This window comes from Notolepis coatsorum, assembly GCF_963971535.1.
Source record: "Notolepis coatsorum genome assembly, chromosome: 1".
Taxonomy (NCBI): domain Eukaryota; kingdom Metazoa; phylum Chordata; class Actinopteri; order Aulopiformes; family Paralepididae; genus Notolepis; species Notolepis coatsorum.
This window is the reverse complement of record NC_140165.1, coordinates 286,504,971-286,517,518: the sequence shown is the minus strand read 5'-3', so window position 1 is coordinate 286,517,518 and position 12,548 is coordinate 286,504,971. Positions and strand designations below refer to the sequence as shown.

The 12,548-nt window shown below is 43.4% G+C and overlaps 1 protein-coding gene across 1 annotated transcript in view; it reads right to left on the bottom strand.

The window, feature by feature from the left end:
- The window catches only part of cdon (cell adhesion associated, oncogene regulated), a gene marked incomplete at its 5' end in the record, with an annotated part of 128,890 nt that overhangs the window by 98,529 nt on the left and 17,813 nt on the right, over positions 1-12,548 (bottom strand). The window contains 1 exon segment of the mRNA XM_084310314.1: positions 9,810-10,633. Coding sequence (XP_084166440.1) covers positions 9,810-10,633 — 824 coding nt within the window.

Here is a 12,548-nt window from a genome sequence, read left to right as displayed (position 1 = left end):
GCCTGGCTGAAGTCACCCAGGTCAGACACACCTGGCAGTGGTAGGGGGGGGTGGTGAAAACACCTGGTCCAGATGGTCACCTTGGGGCCAACCACCCACAGGTGAACTGCCCAAGGATACCCGCCTAAGCTGGAGCTGAAGCTAAAAAAAAACAGACCTCACTCAGTGATAGGACGGAGTAATATCAATACCGGCCTGGCCGTATCAAAGAGAGAGGTGAGTCTGAGCCCACAGGCCCCCGTGATGACGTGTGAATGAAGAGTCTGAGCTGCTTGAATTAGCAATAAGGGTCTGCGGTGTGCTCAGAATGCGAGCCAAGAGCACGGGGCTTACCGAACACTATAATAGCAACCAATAAAGGGCCGGACCGAATGAAGTGAGTCAGGGCCGACACGCTCTCTCGCACAGAAGGTTATCACATTTTCTGTCTTGCGCCAACAGACCAGGACCCGACCCCTACTAGCCTGGGTTCTATAAGTCGTAGATCAAGACCCTGATTACAAGACAAGCCCCGCATGTGTATCAGCCCCGCGGTATCAACGGATGGATCAATCTGTAGGTGCGGCAGCTCGGAGGTCAGGTCATAGTGTCGACGCCCGCCCCGGCTCCTTCTGCCCTCTCTGACCTGACTTGTGCTGGCACCGAGGGTCACTCCTGGCTCTCGCATTCCTCCCCGCCGTGCAGAGCCAGGCCCCTTGGCACGGCGCTGACGGGGAATTTTCCACAGGTCGCCAGCCGCAGGGGCACACACACAGGCCTGGCTTTGTCTGTGCCCGCTCTCTACCTCCGTCATGTTCTCTGCAGACCCCCGCTCTCTCATACGCATGCACACCCACACACACTCACTCACTCACTCACTCACTCACTCACTCCTCACTCACTCACTCACTCACTCACTCACTCACTCACTCACTCACTCACTCTCTCTCTCCACACGCATACACACACACACACAGATATGTGTGCACACACACACAAGCAAACACACACTCACTCACTCGCTCTCTCTCTCTCTCTCTCCTCTCTCTCTCTCTCTCTCTCTCTCTCTCTCTCTCTCTCTCCACACACATAAACACACACACACAAATACACAAGCAAACACACACACACACACACACACACATACACACACACACACACACCTACACACACACACACACACACACACACACACACACACACACACACACACACACACACACACACACACACACACACACACACACACACACACACACACACACACACACACACACACACACACACACACACACACACACACACACACACACACACACACACACACACACACACACACACACACACACACACACACACACACACACACACACACACACACACACACACACACACACACACACACACACACACACACACACACACACACACACACACACACACACACACACACACACACACACACACACACACACACACACACACACACACACACACACACACACACACACACACACACACACACACAGCGTTGATATATGCCAGGTCCAGATGTTGGCATTTTAAGTCTGCAGCAGATTTTCTCCTTCTACCAGTGAACAACTCAGCCTCAAGCTGTACTTTATATCCATGAAATGCAAAACAATGCAGTAAATATACTGTGATAACATGCAGTAAATATACTGTAATAACATGCAGTAAATATACTGTGATAACATGCAGTAAATATACTGTGATAACATGCAGTAAATATACTGTAATAACATGCAGTAAATATACTGTGATAACATGCAGTAAATATACTGTGGTAAGATTACACCAATATGTACTGAGGATAAGGCTTTTAGCCACAGCACAAACAACATAAAATGCATACAATGATATGATTTTAAGCTCTCTCTCTCTCGCTCTCTCTCTCTCTCTCTCTCTCTCTCTCTCTCTCTCTCTCTCTCTCTCTCTCTCTCTCTCTCAATTAATTATCTCCAGACATGAAACAGTGAGTGGTGTACTGGAAGGGTACGTGCAGGTTTATGGAGTCTTTCTTTGTGCATTTAGAACAGGCCTGCCCACACTAACTAGTTTGGCCTTCTGCAACATTCTCCAATGGGTTCCAGAGACCAATATTGTATTCTTCTCGTCTGATTTATTTTCTAGGTTTGATTTTGAGACAACTTGCTTACAGTAAGGCTGTTGAATCACATTTATAGGGGGGGGGGGGGGCCCACCACCCACATTACAACCCTGGGCCCTCCATGCCAAAAAGGTTGTGCACCACTGATTTAGAGTATGATGTTACGGACCAGCCAATAGAAAAAGGCTATTTGACTGAGGTTATTGTGGGCGAACTAACCTGATGTAAGGGGTTTTCACTGTTGAGTGATGGGATACGGAGATGGCTGATTGAACCTGCTGTGTATTGATAGCTGCTTAAATCACACCATCCCCACACCAGAATCACAAAATAAAACGTTAATTTATTTGTTTTGTCTCAAGTCCATTTTTGTTTCTGTCATGTTTATTTATGTTCAATAAAAAATTTCGAGGGATTCTCCTCTACAGCAAGAGCTCATGACACCTGAGATCAGGCTTTCACCAGTGGATACAAAGAATATTTACCTGGAACTGAAGGTAGCCACTACCACTACACCAGGGGTGGCCAACCAGTCAGAGATTAAGAGCCACAAAAATTACTGTGGTACCACAAAGAGCCACACCATATACCAGCGTTTCTCAACCTTTTTTTCCAGTCACGGCACCCTTCATGTGTTTATAGATCTCACCCTCTGGCCTCTGAAGTTGCTAATGTCTTTTTAATTTGGGCCTCACAGGGTTAACCTCTTATGCCCGAGATATACAGTAAAAGTGCATATTTTCAGCATTACGTTTGTTTACCAATGATTTTAACTGTTAGTGAAATATAAGATTATAGAAATCTCAGGGCATTGAGTCGGAAACTGGCGCATATTGACAGGAGGAAGTGGAGCAGCCAAAAGTGAGTGAGTCTTTTGAAGGAAGAGACTCAGGGCTTTCGAATTTAGAAAAACGACCCTACCCAGCTCACGCCAGCCCAGTGGCGTCGTTAGCCCTGGGCTTCCGGGGCTTTAGCCCCGGATGTTTTTCTCCTAGCCCCGGAGCTTAAAAAAAATTCAAAATTTGTTTACATTATTTTTTTATTTTTATTTTTTTAAGATGTCAGCATCCCCATTGTCTGTGCTGAATGTTTGTTAGTGTTTGGTATTTTTTGTTGGTTTTTAGTACGTTTAAACATCCATTTTTAGTAAGTAGTTTTCATTTGATCCTATAATTTTTTTCATTCACCGATTTGTGGACTTTTTTTTTTAGTGTCCTGAAAGGCGCCTTATAAATCAAATGCATTATTATTATTATTATTATTATTATTATCATCCAGGAGGGAAAAGACACTTTGGATAGTAGGGACTTCATCTCTGCCTGTCCTGACCATGAAACACTTTGCAACTGTGATCTCCTCTGGCAATAGTTGGATATTGTAATGTGTGGCGAGGGGTTGCAGCAATTCCACTGAGAGAAACTGGTCTGAGGCTGGATAACATACCTGTATGCCTCTGATAAGTTGTTCTCCAACTCATGAGAACCTGCTCTCAAGCTCTTGCAGCATTCTGCCGAGGACTGGATAGAACAGTCTCTGTCTCAGCTGATCTCCTGAGCAGAGGTCTGAGCTTGTGCCACAAGATGACTCAACTACATACTCGTCCATCCTTTTCTGCTTCCTCCTTTGGCTGGTAGTATGTTCCTCAATCCCAAGGCCATTACATATGGCCTTTGTCCTGTCATACATGTCCACTGCCATCTCTGAGGTGCGATAACCTTTGAGTGTGTCCTGCACTGTGCTTTTAAATAGTACAGATTGGTATTGAAGATGTGCACTTCAACGCAGCAGCACCTGGAGCCATCCATACCCATGTCCAGTGTCCACTGACAAAGACATGCTCATGATACTGTGATAAACTATAATAAGCTTTAATCGAACCCTGGTTCATTTCCTCGGATAGTCCGGTTGGTTTGGGGTGGTGTGAAAGCTCATTCACTCTTGCAAGTGAACCCTGCTGCGGTTCATTTGAGATGTGAATGCAAAGCGGACCAAAGGCAGGAAAAGACCCAAAAATCTAATATTTTTTTTATGAGAAGACTGAAACATATGTATATAATGAAACACACAATACAGTTTTGCTTAAGCATGATTTTGAAAACGGGGCCCGGTGTTTCAAAACACACAATTAGCACAACCACACACAATTATCAGAACACCTCAGATCCTTTGCTAAATTAAACACTTGTCAAAACCATACACTAATTTATAAAAACTACATTTTGTTACCATATGAAACACACGTTTCATGATTTAATTCTGTTTGAACCAGTTACACACACTGCTGTGCTTAACCTAAAACACATTTAGCAATTCTACATCTCAGTGATTAGAGTACTGTAAGTGAAGTACGCAGAGAATGTGCAAATATACAATAAATTCACCAAACACTACACAAGACCAATGCTGTAGACTGATGAAAATATAATTTATTTATCTACATATACCCAAATCAATGATGCAGACTGATGAAAAAAAAACATTTTCTCTCCATATACCCAAATCAATGATGCAGACTGATGAAAATATAAATTGTCTCTCCATATAACCAAATCAGTCAACATTTCAACATGGAGAATCACAACAAAACATGTCCCAGTTTTCATGCTACTATGTGCATAACACTGTAAGCTCAGCAAATATCAGACAAACATAAAATACTGTATCCAGTACAGGTTAAAATTACAGTAAAACAAAAACAATTTTAAAAACATTTAAATAGAGTACAGAAAATACTAGACATTATCTCTTTGCCTAGCTGGATCTGGCAAGATAATTTTTTGTTGTGATTCTCCATGTTGACATGTTGACTGATTTGGGAAAATGGGAGAAAATGTATATTTTCATCAGTCTGCATCATTGGTTGTCTTGTGTAGTGTTTGGTGAATGTAATGTTGACTCCTCGTCCAATCAACAGTCATCTCCCGCCTCGACTACTGCAATGCACTGCTCGCTGGTCTCCCGGCCACTGCCACTAAGCCTCTTCAACTCATTCAGAACGCAGCGGCCCGCCTGATCTCAAACCTACCGAAGTCGGCCCATGTCACCCCACTTCTTAGGGACCTGCACTGGCTCCCCATTGCTGCACGAATCCGCTTCAAGGCCCTCGACCTAGCATACCGTGCGGCAAAGGGAACCGCTCCCGCCTACCTCCGGTCAATGGTCTCTAACTACACACCCTCAAGACCCCTACGCTCTGCATCTTCTGGCCGCCTCAGACCTACTCCTATCCAAGCTCCGGGAGGGTCATCAAAGAGAAGTCGCCTATTCTCAGTCCTTGCCCCACAATGGTGGAATGAACTACCCACCCCAGTTAGGACAGCCGAATCACGTCCAATCTTTCGCCGTCGACTAAAGACGCACTTCTTCAACCATTATCTGAATTAAAAAAAAAATAAAAAAAAAAAAAAAAAAAAAAAAAAAAAAAAAAAAAACTAACCCTAACTAACCGTACTGTCATGCACTTGTCCTAATAAACTAACCTACACTGTAGCACTCAACACTTTGATGAACATTGTTGCTCAGCTGATAGAGTTGTGCCCTTCCTGATGGCTTGTCGTACAGAACTTGTAAGTCGCTTTGGATAAAAGCGTCAGCTAAATGACTAAATGTAAATGTAAATGTAAATGTATTGTATTGTATTTCACGTTCTCTGTGTACAGTACTTCACTCTCATTCCATTTTGGTTGAAGACAGGTGACCTCACCTGCTGCATTTTTATAGCGCTTAAACCTGATTGGTGTATCTACAATTAAGCAATGGTGTGTTTGTGCATCTGATGGCTGTGTTTAACCAATTGGCTCATGGTAATTTGACATTCTGTGTCTAATGTAATGCAAGTGTGTTTAGTGTTTTGCAAATCACTGTGTGTCAGTGGCGGCTCGCCACTAGGGGCGCTGGGGCGCTGTCCCCCCCTGGTTGAGAACAATGAGAGAGTAGGAGAAGAAGAACTTGTGTTTTTTTATTTTAGATATTTTGAAGGCTTGAAGCCCTAAAAATAAACTAAACATGTTTCAAATGAATAATAATTACTATTAAAATGCACAATAACGTTAATATAGCAATAAATATAGTATAAATCATTGTTTTTTGCATGCTATTCTAATCTCCTCCCCCTCGTTTGTGATTGACGTCAGTCTATAGAAACTACCTCCGAATCCGGGGGGCTAGACAAAACGCAGTGAGTAGGCATCACTGCGCGCAAGCGGCCAATCGTAATGAATCTAGTAAATACATTTTAGCCTATCAATGGTCATAAATATGATCTAGGGGGGGGGCTTGGGAGGGCTGGGGGGGTTGCGGTTTCGGGCGCTCTGGACAAGCAAGCATTGCAGACGCACTCTGTGCTCACGCCTCCACACTCTGTGTGTTCACTCGTCAGTCGTCACCAGTTGACATGGTTTCGGTTTCAAGGAGTATTTTCATTTTCGATTTATAGTTAGCTTAGCTTTACAACATTACAACCTTGAATGCAGGTAAATCCCTCAAAACAATACTTCTTGAGAGATGAACACTGGAGTGAAAGAGTTTCTACCTCATCAGCCTGATATCAACAGACAGAAGAAGGATATACTCTGTCGTTTTCTACTTGTGGTGGCTAACAAGAAGCTACATGGCTAGCTGGATGCAGCTCCGGTATGGACTGTAACTTTGTGGAGTTTCTTTTTGAGTGGATTAAAAAAAAAAAAAAGTGGATTATGGCTTGTTGTGGACTAGACAGCTGAATATCTCGCCCCATTCAACTCTTGTGATGGTAAGTAAGTCTTGTAACAATAGCTGGGATTCCACGTCATGCTGTGTGTGTCTGTGTGAGAGAGAGAGAAAGAGAGAGATAGAGGGGGATACTAATTAATTTCGCCGTGGGGGGGCATAATCACCCAGGACAATATAATGGTAACTTGTTTAAATGACAAGATATACATCTGTGATTATTATTGGACGGATCTGAATACGAGAGAGAGAGAGCGAGAGAGAGAGAGAGAGAGAGAGAGAGAGAGAGAGAGAACCCCCGCCCCCCTCTCCCAGACGCCCCAGCACCGACCCAAAAATCCAATTACACTCCTTCATTAACAAACCCAGGGGGGGCGGTATGAAAACAGTGCACTGTGCAGCGTGCACGTTCACACACACACACACACACACACACACACACACACACACACACACACACACACACTGTGAGCTGCACCTGCACATTCTCCAGTGTGGTGAGGTGCCGACAGGACTGAGAGAGAGAGAGAGAGAGAGAGAGAGAGAGAGAGAGAGAGAGAGAGAGAGAGAGAGAGAGAGAGACGTGGCTGCGATCATATTGATTGATGGCAATGGTGATAGTTGTACTTGTGGGATATTTGTAGATATCCTGATGAAGAATGTGCTCAGTCAACCGAGGCTTGGATAATAACAAGGGTTTATTAACCAAACAGATAGAATACATAGAGAGAATGGCTGAGGCTCTCGCCCCAGGTGATCAGCTGAAATTACCCAGGTAAGAACCTTGATTGTGGTCGGGAGGAGCCCTTTATAGTTCAACAAAGGGGGTGTGTGGTCCCATTTGATAGGTCAGATGGGGGGGAGGGGGTACAGGTTTGGGGGACACAGGGGAGGGGGGTGTCTTATTCCACAGAGAGGGGGGGGGGGGCACAGGTAAAGGGAACACAGGGGAGGGGGATATATTTACATGAGGACATATTATACCACAATACTCACTTTTCTTTCTTATAATGTGGGTGAGATTAATGTATAATATACCAGGATTGTTTGGAACAGGTAAAAGTGGGGATAATAGTTTAAAATAGAATTATTTACATACATGATTAATAGAATTATTTACATACATGATTCATGACATGATCGACTGGACTGCGGTCTGTGTTATTTTGATATCAGAGATGTGGGAATAGATATCACCCTTTTCTTTTATTAATCGCTCAAAATACCTATATCAATGAGTGGTCCTCATCTCTGATATCAAACAACAATTAACATAATCATTAGAAGCTATCGCTGTGCAAATATCTTGGCATACCTTCAGTCGTTCATGTCGTGACTCTGGGGAGCTAATGTGATCGTTGTGCATACAGGCATCGTAATAAACCAATTAAATACATGCACTGTCTGTGTGGTCAGTTTTCTGAGTGCACAGGGTGAAAAAACAAAATTGTGTTCATAATTATTAGGAATCGGATTTACACATAAGGCTAATGTGTACAAAAACATTTTAACAACCGTTAACCTGGTGGTTAATAAAACTAACATGATTGATTATGGGAAACTGTTCACAAATATATATATATATTTTTGCACATTTTGTGATGATTCTTGATGAAATTACTTAGGATCCAGTTGTATTTAATCTGAGTTTGAGTGTCACTTTCATCTGTGATTGCCTCAGCTTTGTTGGTCTTTACTTAGAATCAGGCAATTTTCTCCATTTCTTCTCTATAAATGAGGAGATAAAACGTCTTATGCATCGCTTCTGTATGTAATTCTAGTGCATATACTATCAATGGTTCACCATACAGGTGCAAAACAACGTTGCATGTCCTCTTCTATGAGAGAATAAAACAACTGATTCTTTCTTGTCTGACAATACAATTTTGTAACCTAAGTAATTCTAATGTGATGTAATGTGATCATGTGGTCACTTCTTCCTTCAGCAATACATTTTAGCTCATTATTACTAACCATTGTTAATGTTTTCTCATTGATTTCTTTTCATCACATCCCTAGTTCATCGTTTTGCAGATACATACAATTGTGTGAAAAGTTTCCTGCTTGTGAAGGTATTAATCTGAATGATGTTGCGTCGTTGTTGACAAGGTGTTCTCTGTCGGTCGTGTGGCAGGGCCAAACAGTAACACATAAAAATTAAATAAATACATACAATAGACATTACCTTAGTGGCTAATGTGTCAAAATAAAATTGAAAACCGTTAACCTAGTAGTTAATATAAAAGGTGATTATGATAATCGTTATGCATTGTTCTGTGGTGCATACTATCAATGGTCAAAACAAACTTGGTGTCTTGGAACAATCCAACTGGTTCTGCCCTGTTTAACAATACCATTTTGCAATGTGACTCTGTGATCATTTCTCATTGTCATTATAAAATTGGTTAATGCAATCTTACTGATTGTATTTCATCATATTCCTAGTCAATAATTTTCCAGATACATATGAACTCTGTGAAACAGTTCTTGTTTGTGAATCTGACAGTTGCTGTGAAGTGTTGATCATCTGTTCTCGGTCTGTCGTGTGGCAGGGCCAATACATACATAACAATGTGGACAATGTGTGTTCAGAAGTATCTTGTTCCACAGGTCTCTGATGATGTCTCTTCTTGACGATGCAGTCGGGAACATTCACTGGTCGTCGTTCATTCAGAGGGGGCCTACAGGAGGTCGCCGTCCGCTCCCTGTGTACCTTGTCAAGGGTCACCGGTAGCAGTCAACTATAGTGGTCTTTTCCTGCAGCCTATGTTGTTCTCCACCACCATCACATGTGTTGTGCTGGTTTCGCTGTCCTCTCCTCGTCAATGCGGTACCACTTGATGGAGGGCGAGGGCCCGCCGGTGTAGTGGCTAGTCAGTAGGACGCTCTCTCTCACACGGATGACAATCTTGTCATGGGAATCCACCTTGATGGTCGGGGACTTCAGTTCCCGTTTGCAGGTGATGGGTTTGCTTCTTCAGGTGGCGCTTGCGAACGAAACTCTTCCGGCACATGTTGCATTTGTACGGCTTCTCTCCCGAGTGGACCCCCCTCTGGTGCTCCTTCAAGTTAGCCGCGGTTGCAAAGCACTTCGCACACTGTGTGCATCGATGGGGCTTGTCCCCTACTACCCCCACGGCGTGGGTCTTCTGGTGTTGCTTGGGGCTGGACGCGGTGGCGAAGCCTTTACGACGGGGCTTGTCCCCGGCCCCCGCGGCGTGGGTCTTCTGGTGCTGCTTCAGGTTGGAGGATGTGGTGAAGCCTTTACTGCACTGGCCACAGGTGTACGGCTTCTCGCGCGTGTGGAGCTCCTGGTGCTTCTTCAGATGCCTCCTGCGTACAAAGCTCTTCCTACACTGGGTGAACTTGTACGGCTTGTCATCCGAGTGCATCTTCATGTGTTCTCTGAGAGAGATGGCCGCCGCGAAGCTCTTGCTACACTCGGAGCACTGATGGGGCTTCTCCGGCATCTGGTGAGACTTGAGGTTGAAGGCGTCGATGACGCCCTTGCCGACCATCTCGACCCCGGTGGGGGCGTACGCCTTTTCTTTCGTGTGAATTTTCATGTGCTGCTTGAGGCTGGCCTCCACGGCGAAGCTCTCGCCACAGTGGACACAGATGTACGGGTTGATGTCCTTGTGGATCTCAAAGTGCTGGTGGAGGTCGGCGATGCTGCCAAAGATCTCGCCGCACTCGCTGCACTCCAGGCCGTGGGTCTCGTGGATCACCATCCCGCTGTCCGACTCCACGATCAGCTCCCCGCCGTGGTCCGACAGAGCCACGTTAGACTCCGTCTTGATCTCGGTCTGTCGTGGTCTGCAGTGCCGGGGTGGAGGCCGTCAAAAGGTTGATCTCCTCTTCGTCAGTGTCTCCTTGGTCAGTCTCCTTCGTGGTCCTCTGCTCCACTTTCTTGGGGATGTCTGTGGGCTGGGTTGGATGGTTCTCCCACGGTTGTTGTCGTCGCCTCTGGTTGTGTCCGCAGCTTCGTGGTTCAGGTCACGCGTCGTCTCACTCGTCCTGTCCTCTCACCAATTCGTGATCTGAGGGTGATAAACACTGCCTTAGAAAACTCCTCACATAAATGATTCAACGCCTTTCTGCTAAAGTGGAAAATCATTTTGGGATTAATTCAATTCATTGTAAATAAAATCACTTAATTGACAATAGGAAATGCAAGCCAATTGCATTAGCAGTGATTCTTTACGTCAAGAAGGTCACATTCACTACAATTTTATCAGATTTTGTATCTAACTAGATCTTACAGCATTAGGCTTTAAATAAAATTTGTAAATGAATGGCCAAAGTTTTGAATCAGATAAAATAGCTCCTTGTCTTCATATTCTGATGGTCTTAAATTGAAGTTGATCTTACCTCAGGCCGCGTACGATGGTGTGCTTCTTCAAGATACTTACCTCGCCATGACTTCTCGGTTGTTCTTCACATCTCAGTGTGGCTCATCATAGCATAGCATGGGGAAAAAACATAAAATCTAGGTAGCCAGTTAATTTTGCATGAAAAACAATCATTCGTTTTGTCATATAACCCTTAACTAACCTTACTGTCATGCATTTGTCCTAATAAACTAATCTACACTGTAGCACTCAACACTAATAAAACTAACCTACACTGTGGCACTCAACACTTTGATGAACATTGTTACTCAGCTGATAGAGTTGTGCCCTTTTTGATGTCCTGTCATACAGTGTCAGCTAAATGATCAATGTACGTGTATACCTTGTACATTTAGATAATTGTGTTTCAATTTTGTGGTTGATATTTTTGCAGTCATGGAAATTTATTAGTTGTTAAAAGAATAGTCTAAGGAATAGTCATGCATGTTATTGGTTATAAACAGAGAATAGAAGGAGGGGATTGTAAGTAGTTGTTTTCATCATTAATCTTTCATCTCGGGCACTTCTCTAATTCATGTGCCTCTTGAAAAGAGATGATGAAAACGACTGGTTAGTTATTGTTAGTATGGGAGTTAGGTAGATTTTCATAACTGCAAATTCATCACCGGTGTCTAATTCATGTTAATTAAGTGGTTCTCTGTTGCCATCCACCGCCAGGTGAGTTCATCAAGTCTGTGGTCACGAGTGTAGGCATTTGCATTGCTTTGTCTCCCAAGTGCCCACTCTGAAGAATTTACATGTGGGTATTTGGATGTAGATTTGTTCCAAATGGTCAATCGATTGTCTCTCAGCTCTGCACTGTCTCTCGGTTGACATGCAAATTGTTGGATTTTCTGTCTTTTGTGATACAATTTGGGTGTAGTCATTCACTGTTTTGCATCTCGCCTCAGAGCCAGATCTGTAAATACAAACACATGTTAATTTTCAACTCTTTTCTAAGACCATCTGTTCTCCTTGATTGTCTGTGAGCTTAACAAAACATCAGCTATTTCTCATCCATCCTGTCCTAGGATGTAATGATAGTGTTTATCATTTATCAATCATATCGCATATGTACACAAGCATCATATGAATGTGGAACCACACATTTTGAATTATGTTTAAAAATGTCTTACAATGGAAAGGGCTAGTTATCTTTCATTGGTTCTTTAGATAAACACATTAACTCAAGTGAATATAACCTAAACATCTTACTTTTAAACATAATCTATGTTGTTTGTGTTCCAAGTTTTCAACATTGAAAGCTTATAAAGCCTAATCTAACGCTGTTTATGTGGACTACAAGGTACGCCCACAGATGTATTATAATTCTGAAACAG